At 48.1% G+C, this 14,100-nt stretch overlaps 1 protein-coding gene and 1 long non-coding RNA gene across 3 annotated transcripts; one reads left to right on the plus strand and one right to left on the minus strand.

Annotated features, from left to right (window-relative positions):
- Positions 1-72: 72 nt before the first annotated feature.
- On the minus strand, positions 73-14,078 carry SMYD4 (SET and MYND domain containing 4). 2 transcript variants are annotated; one of them, XM_083715082.1, is made up of 12 exons: positions 13,463-14,078; positions 12,679-12,746; positions 11,775-11,914; positions 10,951-11,095; positions 9,250-9,339; positions 7,429-8,560; positions 5,904-6,086; positions 4,092-4,267; positions 2,998-3,133; positions 2,346-2,462; positions 1,208-1,331; positions 73-421 (listed from the first exon to the last, which is right to left on the minus strand). In XM_083715082.1, the coding sequence occupies exons 2-12, from the start codon at positions 12,679-12,681 to the stop codon at positions 247-249; spliced, it is 2,421 nt and encodes an 806-aa protein (XP_083571208.1). In that variant the 5' UTR covers positions 12,682-12,746; positions 13,463-14,078; the 3' UTR covers positions 73-246. The 2 variants fall into 2 exon arrangements, with proteins under 2 accessions (XP_083571208.1, XP_083571207.1); XM_083715081.1 differs by lacking the exon at positions 12,679-12,746.
- On the plus strand, positions 428-13,498 carry LOC310832976. Its single transcript, XR_014558497.1, has 3 exons — positions 428-1,014; positions 11,702-11,898; positions 13,440-13,498. It is a non-coding gene; the product is annotated as an uncharacterized lncRNA (long non-coding RNA).
- Positions 14,079-14,100: the final 22 nt, after the last annotated feature.

The raw sequence follows: 14,100 nt of genomic DNA on the forward strand, positions 1-14,100 counted from the left end.
TGGCCCAAAAGTCTGACTTGGCACAAGGCAACTTTCTGTGTCCTCCTTGGAACAAGTGGGCAGAGGCAGGAATGGTTTTTCAAGCCTTTGGGGAATTTTAATGAAGTTTGCCAATATCACATGATTTGCTCCCTGCCTCTGGCTGCCCAGAGTACAAAGGGCGTGTCCTTCCCATCATTCAGGCGTCTTCATCCCCGCCAAGGGTACCAAACAGCAGCCTAACCGGGCAGCCTGCATGTTTCTCACCTATGACATCTTGGGTCTTGCACTGGCAACAGAGGCTCCGCCTCCTCTGAGCAACTCCTCCAGGCAGGCTTTCATCTCTTGCAGCTCTTGCAGCTGGGTACTCTGGGGGCCGAAGTGCCTAGACAAAACATTCTCAGCCTCCTGGGTGGTGTGCAGGGCTTCTGGTACAGCACGCCTGGCCACAGAAGAAAAGGAGGGATTCTTGAAAGGGCTGCAGCAATGGCTCCCTCCCCTCAACAGAACCCCAAGCTGAGCTCTGGACCTAATCTCAGCCACCCAAGATGAAGAAGAGTCCAGAAGGAGGAGAGGCTGAAGGGAGGGAGAGCAGGAGGCCTCAGGAAGGATGAGGAGGCAGCGAAAAATAGGGATGGAGGTTCTGGGGAGCTAATTATTAGGAAGAACTTTGTGTTATGTAACAGCAATTTGTCCACAATCTGGACAAAAATCTCTCTGAAAAGCAATTCATCCTGACCGTGGTAGGGAGGGGGAGAGAGAGGGGGGGGGGAAACGAAACCTCCCCCTCCACATGGCTTCCAGGCTTAGCAGCTGCTATTTACATTAAAAATATACACATGTTCTTAACATACAATTAACTTCCCATGTGATTCAGCCATTGAGTAACACAGCAAAGTGCTCATGCTCTTTTTGGAGGGTTCCAGTGAAAAGTTGGCTCTTGCGGACACTTCCAGAACAGGACTTTCCGCCTTGAATAGAGGCAGGGGTCTGATGAGGCAACCCCAAGACATGCCTCCCAGTCCTATGACACAGGTAAGTCCATTTTATCCACAGCCCCTAAGGGGATGCTGGGTGGGCCACAAAACCCCTCTGTGTGAACCCTTCAGCTGCTTTCCCTAGGGCAGCGCTGAAAAGCCCCTTCTGAAAAGCACGCTGCTCCTGTCCACTGCTATGCGGAAGCATGTGCCTTGTGAGCCACCATAGGGAGCGGGGGAGGGGCACTTACCCATTGAAGAGGACCTGTGCCAGTTTGAAGAGCTCCTGGCCTGCTTCTATGCTGGAGGGGCCGTAATGGGCTTCCACAGTCTGGATGCTGCTGCGTAGATGCCCTGCTGCTTCCTGCCACTTCCCTGGGAAAGATTGGGAGCGAGGTAGGAGAAATAATGTGGGAATCATTTTACTGGGCGCCAGAGTGCTTCCTTAGCCTCCTCACAGCTACTGCTTCATGCTCTCATTATCTTAAATGCTATCTATTTACGGATTACGGAGGGCTCTAGCTCTAAGCAATGGTGGTTGCCTGTATGCACGTACGTATTATCTCATGGGCTGTTATCATCACAGCCCTGCTGCCAAGCTCCCATTTTAAGATTATATGACCCTTGCAAAATCAATCAATCATGCAAACTTATTACTCAAGTGCAAACTGCCAAATATCAGTGCAAAGTGATGCATATTGGAGAAAACAAGCAGACAGACGAACAAGCCCACCCCTAACTCCATATATGCAGACTTAGCTCAAGGACAATGATAATTCAGAGTCTGATTGTGTCAAAAAAAAGGCAGATTCCATGCTGGAGGATGTTGGGGAAGTGGCTGAAAATAAAACTGCACTTATCGTAATGCCTTATGTAATTATTTGTTGCAACCAAACGTGGAATAAACATAGTGTACACAGTTCCGGTCACCCTGATTCAAGAAAGGATATCAGAGAGCTGGCAAAAGGTGTCCTCAAAAGAGGACAAAATGATGAAAAAGCTGGCACACCATTTTTACAAGGAAAGGTTGGTGCATTTGGGCCTTTTCGGTTTAGAAAGACAATGAATGCTGTGGGGGATGTGCTAGGGATATATGCAGTCATGATCAGCTGATGGGCAGGAGAGCTGAAGCAAGCTGTATTGCCTGCACAGGGATTGCAAAGTGCATTGCTTGGGATTCCAGCAGAGCGCTTGGGATTTTGACAGTTGGGCCGGACAGGTTACCTGTCACTCATCTGTTATCATAATTACATCATGTGATTAGCAGGTAGGTTTCTCCATGCAGGCACACCCCCACATCAAAGTTGGTCTGCAGGGGTGGGGCCAGATAAGGCTCTGGCTGGCAGAGCCAAAAAGGGTTTCCCCCCTTAGTTTAAAAGAGCACCTTACCCAGGGTGACGCAGGCCTGCGCCAGGCGATCCTCAATCTCTCCCGCCATCAAGTGCGCTGGAGAGAGGAATCTCTTGGCATCCAACCTGCATTTCAGAAGCAGCTCCATCGACTGATCTGGAAATTCAAGAGGCCCAGGCCCAATGCAATTGTGAGATGGACGCATGACAGCCTTGGCCATATTCACAAGAGGCCTGTGGGGCAGATTTCTATTAAGATCTCCGTATTGTTTTGCATATGTGCGGCTGTGGAGGTTTGCTGTCGAGACAGATAAGTGTCACCTTTTGCTTTTAATGTTATTAAGGGCTGATTTGCTGTGAGAAGCCTTGAGTGGCTCATAATGCTGCAGAAACGTTTAAGTAGCTAAACCCAGGGCTTCCTGGTTCCTACCCGACTCTTCTAGATACATAAGCTACCCAGGGAGAGGCCCTGCCTGAGTTTCTTGGGTGTTTTTAAGCCTCACACTTTATCTGGCCTCTCCCCTTCAGCATTTCCCCAAAGGCGGCTCCTTAAGAGGGAACAGCCTGAATACAACAATGCTGCCCCCATGTGGTCATCAGGAACACGACATCCTAGGCAAGGTCATTTCTACTTGTGCCAACTGGTCAGTGAGGAAGCAGCAGCACAAGCACTTGTTGCAGAAGATGCTCACCTGGGTGGCCCCACTGCAGAAGCTCCAAGGCTGCCTCGGCCTGCAGTCGAAGGTCACAGAGCTGATGCTGGAAATGATCCTCATGAACTCGTACTTCGCAGGCCCCACTGGAGCAATGGAGCAAACCCTCTGCACCCTGGAAAAACCCACCGGACAGCTCCCTGTTTGTATCACATTACAGAGCCTCATCCATCACACCCCTGAGCCAGGTGGTGCTTGGGGAGAAAGGGCACCCCATAAACCGACTCAGGCACAGATCCAGCCCAATTTATGCAAAAAACGGTTTGAGTGTCTTTGCAGCAAATGACATGAGTGTTACTCTCACAATGAAAAACATTTAGAAGGGCACCGTAACTGGATCAGGCCAAAGGGGCCCCAAGTAGTACATCCTCCTGTTCTTACAACAGCCAACTCAGCAAGAAGCCTGCTATCAGGACCTGAGTGCAACAGCAACTCCCCCCACTTGTGTTTCCCAGGAGGGCAGTATAAAAATTTAATGAATTAAAAAAATCAACCAACCAACTGCAATTGTTCAGAGGCCTTTACTGCTTCCAGCAGTAGAAGCAGAACACAGCCATTCTGGCTAGCAGCCATCAATAGCCATCTCCTTCTCCATGAATGTGTCTGATCCTGTTTTAAAGCCATCCAAGTTGGCAGCAATCACTGCCTCTTCTGGGAGTGAGTTCCACAACTATGTGTGGAGAAATTCCTTTTGAAATATTCCTTTAGTTATATCATGAAAGGGGAAAGCAAAGGGATGCGAGGAAGGCTAAAACCACCAGGCAAGCACACCACAGTGTGGACTGGTGTCCAGAAGCTGCAATGGCCATACTATGCCTCTTCCATGTCTAGGTGCCAATTGGTGGGGAATGACAGTGGGAAAGGCCTGTTTGCCTTCATGCTGGCTCATGGGAACAGAATGCCTGCCTGGAGAGGCCTGTGACTTGATGCAGAAGGGCTGCTCTTACGTTCTTAACTATCATCGGCGGAGAACGTCATCAGCTTGTAAACTGCAGGGCTGTGCCCTGCCCCCCCCCGTCAAAGATGCAGCTGCCCCATTCAATACTGCAGAAGCAACCCTGTCAGAGCATTACCTGCTGCATGGGCTTGTGGCAGGCAGGGCAATGGAAGAGACCGCCTTGGGAGGATGCTCTCTTTCCTGAGTTGGGCTGCAGCTCCTCCAAGCAGGGCAGACAGCAACATTCAAAGAAATACTGAGAAAGGAGCCGCTTACGCCTTTCGGCAGCCCCCATCCTGCACCTGTGAGGCCCTGTTGAGAGAGGACACAAAGAATAGCCACAGGAGCCACAGCCACAACGGGAAACTGATCTGGAGTGTAGGGTGCTTGCAAAAGCAGATCAAAGCCACTGCTCTCGCACCACGCTTTTCTGTTTTTTTGTTTTTTAAATAATATTTATTGAAGTTTTAAAGGTTACAAAAAGAAGAAAAAACACCAAATTAAACAAAAACAAAGCAACACATCACAATAAAAAAACCAGAAAAATAGAAACAATTAAAAAACAAATCGAACCTTCCCATAACTTATCTTTCATTTGCTTGTTTCCTTGACCTCCTCACATCCCCCTTTTTTGTATTCTAGTTCAGTTAGCTATTTCAGCAAATCCTTTCCATCTTTCCCAATTTTTGTTCTACAATTAATCTTAATATGATGTAACTTTACATTCTCTCCTTTCACCAATTAACAATCTATTTTTACTTAATCCTTTATAACATTTCCACTAAAACCACATAATTTCCCGCACCACGCTTTTCTGTGGTTCTGAGTCCAGCTTCCTCCTGCTGCCTTTGCTTTGCCAGAAAGAAGCAGACTTGCCAGCAATCCCAATGTTATTTGAGCTCTCAGGTCTTGCCCCTCCCAGTAACGTGGGCAGGTTGATGGCCATTAAAAACGTATAGAAGGGTTAGAACACTGCCTTCATTCAATTTAATGTTTAATGGATGGCTTTTAAAGGAAATAAGCATGGTCATTTTTTCTAAAGGTTGTAAAACAGATTTGGAGAGGTGAGGCTGACATCTTGACCAACAGCATGCCATCTCCCACTGCAAAACCAGAAAGCTTATTTCCCCTGAGTTTGGCCCTGAACAGGCACAAACACTTTCCCCCTTCTCTGTCCCATGGGGTCCTCATCCACTATCAACTCGCCTACAGGGAGGATTCCAGGAGAGAGCAGGAGACAGGCGAAGGCCACCCCAGGGGAGGACCTTAAAGCTTTTGGTTGCTTGGTATACTTTTTTAAAAAATAGTTGTTTATAGTGTCTTGGCATTGGAATGATTTGTATCATGAAAGGTGGGATATAAATAACTGAAATGAATAACTGGACACTTTCAAGAGCGTGGCTCTTTTGGTGCGTTCCTGTGTGCACCTTTCACTCTGGCCTGAGCTTTCTTGAGCTGGAAAAATTCCATGCACTCAGGTCACCCAGAAATGTGATATTGTGCTAACTACTTAAAAATTTATATCTCGTTCATCAGTTGGCTGGGTTCTCAAATTCACTTTCAATCCCAGATACAGTAATTGAAATAAAAATGATAAAATCGTAGAACTCAGCTGTAATCGTTTTGACAAAAAGCATGTTGAAATGTTGGAAAGAAGCAGAGAAATTGTTTTCCAAATTCCAGCATCCTGAGGAATTTGAGAGCAGCTCCCCGGAACTTTTTCAGCATCACCAAGAAACTAATGAGGCTGATCTGCAGGCATGAGGCCCTTAAGCCCCGTTTTCAGTCAAGGAGGGGGAAAAGGGAAAGGGAGGAGGTACAAGCAAATATAAGATCCCAATACCTACGCCACTGGTACATTTTGGCTTCTCTTGAGAGAAGCGTGACAGGGTTTCCAGGCATCAGTTCACCTGGCCCCCTCCTCAGCCAAATGAGAGCAGTTACTCACCATAGCAGTGGAGAATCTCCTGCCCTCTTGGAATTGACTGCAAAGCTCTGACCTCTGCGGTTCTGCTGCTGAAAGTCACGCTGGTGTTTGGCTCACAGGAGTGGTTCAGGAGGCTGACCACGGGGTAGAGAGCTGTGGCCACACGCACCTGTTTGCTGCTAACCACTGGCCCATTCTCAGCCCCTGAGTGAAAGTGACAATGAGGCTTTTAAGGACAAGACGAATCAGAACATCGGAAGAGGCTGGCTGGACATCCGACAAGGCAAGATGGTGAGAGCACCATGGCTGAGTGGAGCACCTGAGGACTGCCAGCACCAATGGGGGGGGGTGGCAGGTCCTGGACCTGGCTGGTCCCTGTGCCAACACTGCCACCACCACTGGGGGGGGGACACCAAAAACCAGGGGTGTCCAACGCGACAACCAGGGAGGCCACAAAGAGCCCCCAGCCCCACCAGTGGCCTCAACCCCACCAGGACTGGGAGCACCCCACCAACGGCCCAGCGGACAACATTCTTTTATAAATTTTACACCCAACACAAGTGCCACAAAGGCGCTTGGCACCATCTCACTAACCCACCCCTATTACAAGTGAAAGGGGGGACAGCCTGTTCTCAAACAAGGCCGTCCATGCCAGATGAGACACAGGACCAACTGGCTGGGAGCCAAAGGGTCTAAGCTACCCCAAACAAACACCTATATAACTACATAAAGATTACTCTCTATAACCTACTCCCCAATCTTCAGCCCATTCCTAACACTAACCCCTGCTCTTCCCCCACCCAACACACTATATATCAGCATATTAGGTTCAATGGCCAATATAAGGTGAGAAAAACAGGACAACCCAGACAGGTTAGCAGGGAATCATCCCATAAAACAGACAAACAAAATGGCTAGCTTAAAAGCAATTACACTAAATGTGAGGGGACTGGGAAACCTGATCAAAAGAAAGTGCACCAACTTGTAAGTAAACACCATGAAACCACACATTGCCTTCCTACAAGAAATACACAACCCACCCAAAGGAAGTCAACTCCTGAGCGAACCCCGCTTCAGTCAACAAAGGGTGGCACCTGGCTCAGGATAGGCCCTTCCTAGAGAAGCTAACCAATAAACTGAAACTGACAAGGGGATAAATAGAAGAGGATGCATTCACCCTGGTATGGCTCCCCTTAATCACATTCATAGCCCAACAAGACAAAAAGAATCCATCAGCAGCATACAAATCAATCCGGCTTCCTGACCCAACAAGCCCTCCCCTCCTCACAAATGCAAACAAACCCCATTGCAGCCAACCAACCACACCCTGCCCTCCAATACCTACCAATGAAAGGTATAATATGAGTGGTAACTGGTATTCAGAGGCATTTACTGCCTTCAGCAGTGAAGGAGAGAACCCAGCCAGAAGAATCTGGAGGCCTTTGCAGCTTCCAGTTCTTAAAAGTGCTTCCTCATGTATAACACACTCTGCCCATCTCCTCTAGGGAGTCCAAGCAGGAGAAAGAGCAACCCCATGTGTACTCACCTGACACGTGGAGTGCAGACACTGCCTGCGCATTGCACTGCAGCTGCAGCATGTGCCTCAGCATGGCCTCCCCTGGGACTTCCCACTCAGGACATGCTTTGCCAGCTTCTGGTCCTCCCTGGTCTTCAGGTGTGCTCTTCCCTGAAATGAAAGCCTCCAGACCAGCTTCTCCAAGCCTCTTACACAAGGCAGCAACGCTCAGGCTGCAGAGGAGCTTGAGCTCAAGGCTGTGCTTTTCAGTGTGTGGCAAAAGGCAGAAGATGGCTTGGTAGGAACTGCTGTACCGCCCATCAGCATCACAGCCAGGAATGGAGGAGGCCGAGTTCTCTTCTACAACCACACTGGGAGCTGGTGCTTCAGCAACAGGTTCTGTCACCACTTCCTCTGTGTGTGACTGCTTTATTAAAGTGCTGACCTCTGCAAAGCCCGCCACCAGAACCGATCTTAAGGCGACATGGCAGAACACTCCCAATGTCAGAAGCAGTCCCCCGAAGGAGCACTCTCTGCTGTGGTAGGTCCTCCATGCCAGCTGGGCACAGGCATGGCTGCAGTACTTGGCATAGCTGCACCCCTGGCAGGGAACAGGCGACAGCAGCTGCTTCAAGCAATGGTGGCAGTGAAGATCCTCGTTAGCCGGCTGCCCATTCAACATGGCCTCTGCACTGCCTTGAAGCAAGAGGCTTTCCCCAGGGCACAGCACGCTTACAAAGGCCTCTTCCCTCACTAAGAGTTCGCCAGGAAGGATATCCTTGGCTGCAACTAAATGGCGCCCTTTGCACGCAGAGAAGTTTAAGCTCACTGATGCAGAGGCACATGAAATCCTACTGCTCTCCTCCCAGGGCTCCAAATCCTTCTGGATCCTGTCAGACACAGCAGGCTGACAGACTGAACCACTCTTCCCTTTGCAGGCTTTGAGTTTCAGCTGGTTGAATTTACTAAGCAGCACATGATGGCTGGCAGCTTCCAGACTCTGGACTGCAGACATTTTCTCCTCCATGCTGTCTAGGGCTTCTGTCACCTCCTGAAGTCGACCTAGAGAAAGGAGGCAGTTGGCCTTCCGCAGCAACAGCTTGGGGAGCAGTTCTTCTGGGTAGCCCCCTCCCTGTGCCCTCTTAATGTCCTCCAAACAAACCTGTGGAGAAAATAAAGGTTTTATGAAAGCTTGAAAAGGGGGTTGTGGATACTACAATGTCCTAAGCTCTGCTTATTATGTTGCTCAACTTTCTTATTACGTTTACAGCTACCACTAGGTCCTCATCTGCCCCACCACTTGCCAGCTTGATAGTTATACCATGCAAGGTTCTCTCTGTGTTGTAAATGGCTTCCCCCAGAAGTGCTTACATGTTAATGATACTTCCCAAACCCCTGCTCCCCCAAGCTTTCACCTTTCTACTTACAGGAAATCACTATTCTGCAGTTAACCTCAGTCAGGCACAATAAGCAGTGAGAGCTTTTTTACAATCTTTAGAATCAGAGAGTGCATTACCATGTTAGAAACACAGGAAGCTGCATTATGCTGAGTGAGAATATTGGGCCATCTAGCTCAGTAAAATCTACACTGACTGACAGAGGCTCAGGCAGAAGAAGCCCTTCTTGGAAAAGCCAGGGGTTGAACCTGGGACTGTTGGAATGCAATAACAATGCTCTAACTCTAAGCGATAACCCGGATTCCCCAGAGGTGGGGGAGCCCTACACATTGCAGTGCTTGCACTATACACACAAATGGTTCTGCTTCTGGGGGCATGTGACTTTCTGACTGCCAGGCCTCCAACTGGAAACAATGGCTTTGGACAATGCGTTGCTTGGTTGGCCCCAACTCACCTCAAACTGACCCAGGTGGAAAAGAGCTGCCGAGTGGTTGGCATAACACACTGCCATTTCTGGGCTGCCGGCCTCTGCGTGGGAAAGTGCCTGGAAAGATCAGAGAAAGAGGAGGCCAAAATAAGTGGCTAAAGGGCGAGAGCTGGGAGTTTTCTGGTTGGAACCTCAGTTCAGCCACAGGACACAGCTAACTGCAGAAGCAAAATGCATTGGTGTGCCTTCAAAAGAGAAGGAGAAGAAGAGTTTGGATTTGATATCCCGCTTTATCACTACCCGAAAGAGTCTCCAAACGGCTAACATTCTCCTTTCCCTTCCTCCCCCACAACAAACACTCTGTGAGGTGAGTGGGGCTGAGAGACTTCAAAGACGTGTGACTAGCCCAAGGTCACCCAGCAGCTGCATGTGGAGGAGCGGAGAACGTGAACCTGGTTCACCAGATTACGAGTCTACTGCTCTTAACCACTACACACACACCCCTTCACACCCATCACTTATGAGTGGAAAAGACTTTGATGGGAGCCTTCTCTGTGGCAGTGCCCAAAATGCTGAATTCCCTGTCCTATGTTGGGATTTGCCTGGCCCATCCTTTTTATGGCTTCTCACTCCCAAGCTTTCTCTCACACACCCCTTTGATGGCTTTTAGTCTCCCCGTTATAGTTTTTGCTTTGCTATGGTTTAGGTTTGTTAACATACCAGCAGTCTCATATGTGGCACTGCTCAGGATTTCTAAGAAAACAAAAAAAAGCAGAGTTGTTTTGAAATCAGTAGTTAAAATCAGTGAAGTGCTGAAAGCTTCAGTCTGCTATCCAAACACCATCCAACTGATTCCAAACACAGATGAAAACCTGCTCCTTGAGCTCAGGAACAGCCATGCAAAATTGGCGTTGTGGGTTAAACCACTGAGCCTAGGACTTGCCGATCAGAAGGTCAGCGGTTTGAATCCCCGTGACGTGGTGAGCTCCCGTTGCTCGGTCCCTGCTCCTGCCAACTTAGCAGCTTGAAAGCACACCAAAGTGCAAGTAGATAAATAGGTACCACTCCGACGGGAAGGTAAGTGGCGTTTCCGTGTGCTGCTTTGGTTCGCCAGAAGCGGCTTAGTCCTGCTGGCCACATGACCCGGAAGCTGTGCGCTGGCTCCCTTGGCCAGTAAAACGAGATGAGCGCCACAACCCAGGAGTCGTCCAAGACTGGACCTCATGGTCAGGGGTCCCTTTACCTTTACCTATCTTAAAGAGGTGTCCAAATGCAGTCAACTTTGCAAAATATATATTAGATTACAGGGACGGTGAATGCACAGGGGTTAAAAAAAACCATTCAACTTCCTGCAGCTGCTGTGAAGAAACCGCTGGAACCGCCAAAGCCACTATCCATCTCATGTAGCTGGCTTGGGCTGGTGCCCGTGTGTGCACCCCCCCCCCAGTGCTTTGAATATTTAATGAAATATCAAAGTTGTTGTCTGGTGTTTAAAATATAGATTTCTTAATTTGGAGTTCAAAAAAATAGGGGTCGTCTCATACATGGGGGCGTCTTATACATGGAAAAATATGCTAGATGGATTTCAGTGTATTTTTGCATTATTTGTTTTATATTGTAAGCTTTACTGAGGGTGCTCTGAGTGGGAAGGGGGAAAAATAAAAATCAACAAAATAAATAAATAAATAAATAGGTGTTGAGCGCCCTCATCCAGCCCCAGGTCTTTACCCTGGAATAGAGTACTGCTGCTGTTCTATACTCCTTTTTTCGAAACCATTTGTTCCCTTCCTCCTTGCAGGACAGAGTCATCTTAGGATCTTTCTTCACACAATAGTACCTGGACAGCCTGAGCAAATACTCTTCATCTTCAGGACTACAAGAGGGAGAAAAGAGCAAGAGACAGGGGGAGAGATTTGAGACAGGTGTGCAGAGAGTCAGCACTAGAGATGTCACAGAATTCTGTCAAAACAGGTAATGAGAGCAGGAATGGCATTAGTTTGTGTGCCCATCTACAGGAATACATATCAGGCAGCAAATACAATTGGTATTGGCTGTTATAATCTAATGCAAGAACATAAGAAGAACCAAAGGGGGCCCATTTAGTCCAGCATCCTGTTCTCACAGTGGCTTGTGGGAAAGCTGCAAGTAGGAATTGAGCACAAAAGCAACTCTTCCCTACTTTGATTTCCAGCAGCTGGTATTCAGAAGTATTGCTACCCCCAGCTGTGAAAGCAGAGCATAGCCATCATAGCCACTAGCCATTGATAGTGCTCTCCATGCATTTGTCTAATCTTCTTTAGAGCCATCTAGGTTGGTGGCCATTACTGCCTTTTCTGTCCATGATTCGCTGTCATTATTTGCAACATGCTCCCCTCCGAGAAATGAATGGTGTGGCACTGCATAACAATCACAAATTAACGGTGTTATTAAATTTCACCATAGCTAAGCAGCTAGCTCAAGGTTTTTGGGTTTTTTTTAGAACTCGAACTGCAGAGGAACAGCATGCAGGCTTCTCAGCAAAATATTCACACACATCACTCAAAGTTACTTACTGCAGAAGAGTCAAGGAAAGAAGAAAGCTGTCCCTGAGCGACATGGAGTGACAAAGTTGTTCCTTCAATAATGGCTGCAGTGAAGTCAGTTTCTGGCTAATGTAAAGCTTCCATTTTTCCACAGGTAAGTCCATGATGAGCTAGAAATAAATTCATCCAAATTTTGTTTAACCATTCAGAGGCTATACAATCTACAGCTATTTGATAATGCACTGGTGTTCAGCTGGTGGGTTGGGACTCACTTGTGGGTCACAGAATCACATAACTGTAGAGTTGGAAGGGACCCCAAGGCATAGCTGTCAACTTTTCCCTTTTCTTGCGAGGAATCCTATTCGGAATAAGGGAACTTCCCTTAAAAAAGGGGAAACGTTGACAGCTATGCCCCAAGGGTCATCTAGTGCAAGCCTCTGCAATGGAAGGTTAAAACAATAGCACTACTACAATGCAAATATATGGTAAAAGATTAGGAAAAGTGCCCCAAATGCACATTTGAGTTAAAAGTGGGTCCTGGGCTTGAAAAGGTTGAAGATACCTGATTTAACAGAGGGTGAATTTAGACCAGAGCAGGTGGAAAATTAGTAGTAGTAGTAGTACTTTATTAAAGTTATCCTTCATCCAAGGATCACAGGGCGGTTTACAATACAGTATAAAAACACAAAAATACATGCTCTAATAATGACAAAAATATATAATAAATTGGGCATTTAAAAAAAAATCTCTTGCATCAAAGACATATGAGGGTGTGCTTCTGGGTGCTAACCAAGGAACCTGCTGTGGCTCTCCCTTCAAATGCCTTTGGGCTCCCAATTCTTCATGGCTCCAGCAGTCAGCATGGCTTGCGACCAGGGGCTGTGATGACATCTACAGATATCCCTCCCCCCCAAAAGATATCCCCCACACCTACCATGCAGCCTATTTCACAGGGTTGTTGTGAAGGTAAAGCTGGGGCAGGTGAGTATGGTGCTTGTCACCCTGGAGGGAAGAAGAAGCAGGACAAGGACGATGACAGCAATAATGGTACTGCTCCAAAAAGAACTAGAAATTCCATCCCCAGAGCTTTCATCCTATGCTGAAACCACAATTCTTCCCCCTGGCATTTGGCACTTGAGATAGAAACATAGGACTGCAGAGTTGAAAAGGTCCCTGAGGGTCATCTAGTCCAACCCCCTGCAATGCAGAAATCTCAATCAACACATCTATGACAGAAGGCCTTCCGACCTCTGCTTAAAAACCTCCAATGAAAGAGAGTCCACCACCTTCTGAGGGGGACTATTCCACTTTGTACATCCCTTCCTGATGTTGAGTCGGAATCTCCTTTCTTGCAACTTGAAGCCATGGGTTCGAGTCCTACCCTCTGGAGCAGAAGCAAGCAAGCATGTTCCTCTTCCATGCAGCAGCCCTTGAGATATTTGAAGATGGCTCTATCTCCTCTTTTCCAGGCTAAACATCCCCAGCTCCTTCAACTGTTCCTCATCAGGCTTGGTCTCAAGACCCTTTGCCATCTTGGTCACCTTCGTTCCTGCTTCTCAATATCCTTCTTAAATGGGGGTAGCCAGAACTGAACATTGGTCTCTTTCTCTCTACCCACCCTCACAAATATTCATACACTTAATAGCCAGCCTAGCATTGTGATTGCAGTGTTTTTTTTCATTCTTTTTAATTCAGAATTTTAAACTGTTGTGACTCACCCTGGAACCTGCAGGTGAAGGTTGAGTAGTAAGTTGTAAGTATACTGATAATAGAACTGTAATAGCAGTGCTGCAAAAGGAGGGCAGGAGAAGAACAACAATTGTTGTACCCAGTTCCCTAACCTCCCGCTCTTGCTTCTCGTACCCCGCCTTTCCCCGAATTAGGCTCAAGGCGGCTTACAGCTGCGGCAGAGAAATCTCTTGGCCCCTCGCCTGTCAGAGAAGGGGTCTAGTCCGACTAAAACTTAGACACAACCCCGTCATGCTACTTGAGCGAGGATAATAATAATAATAATAATAATAATAATAATAATAATAATAATAATAATAATAGCAGCAATGGCGGCAATAACACCGCACCAAGAAAGAGCGGGGGGAGGCTGTTCGGTGCCCCGGACCCTCAGTCTTCTCGCCCCCGCCGCCCCGACCACCAAAGGCGCCTCACAAGAAGCGCCCGCGCGGGAATCTGCGCGCCTTTCCTCCTCCCGTTGTTTTCCACCTCAGAGCCAAAAGGCGCGAAAGCGAGAGGAGGGCCCGGCGCGGCTGCGGCGCTGCCAGCGGTGAAGCGGGGAGGCGGCTCCGCCCCCGCCTTCCGCCCTCACCAGGCTCCCCTCGGCCAATGGCGCCTCCGCGGCAGC

Source organism: Podarcis gaigeae (genome assembly GCF_964106915.1).
Source record: "Podarcis gaigeae genome assembly, chromosome: 15".
NCBI lineage: Eukaryota > Metazoa > Chordata > Lepidosauria > Squamata > Lacertidae > Podarcis > Podarcis gaigeae.

Coding starts and splice junctions, on each gene's coding strand:
- SMYD4 (XM_083715082.1), bottom strand. Junction 11,096..11,774: donor CTTTCCTTGACTCTTCTGCA/GTAAGTAACTTT, acceptor TCCCTCTTGTAG/TCCTGAAGATGAAGAGTATT. Junction 6,087..7,428: donor GTCTGCACTCCACGTGTCAG/GTGAGTACACAT, acceptor ACTTTCACTCAG/GGGCTGAGAATGGGCCAGTG.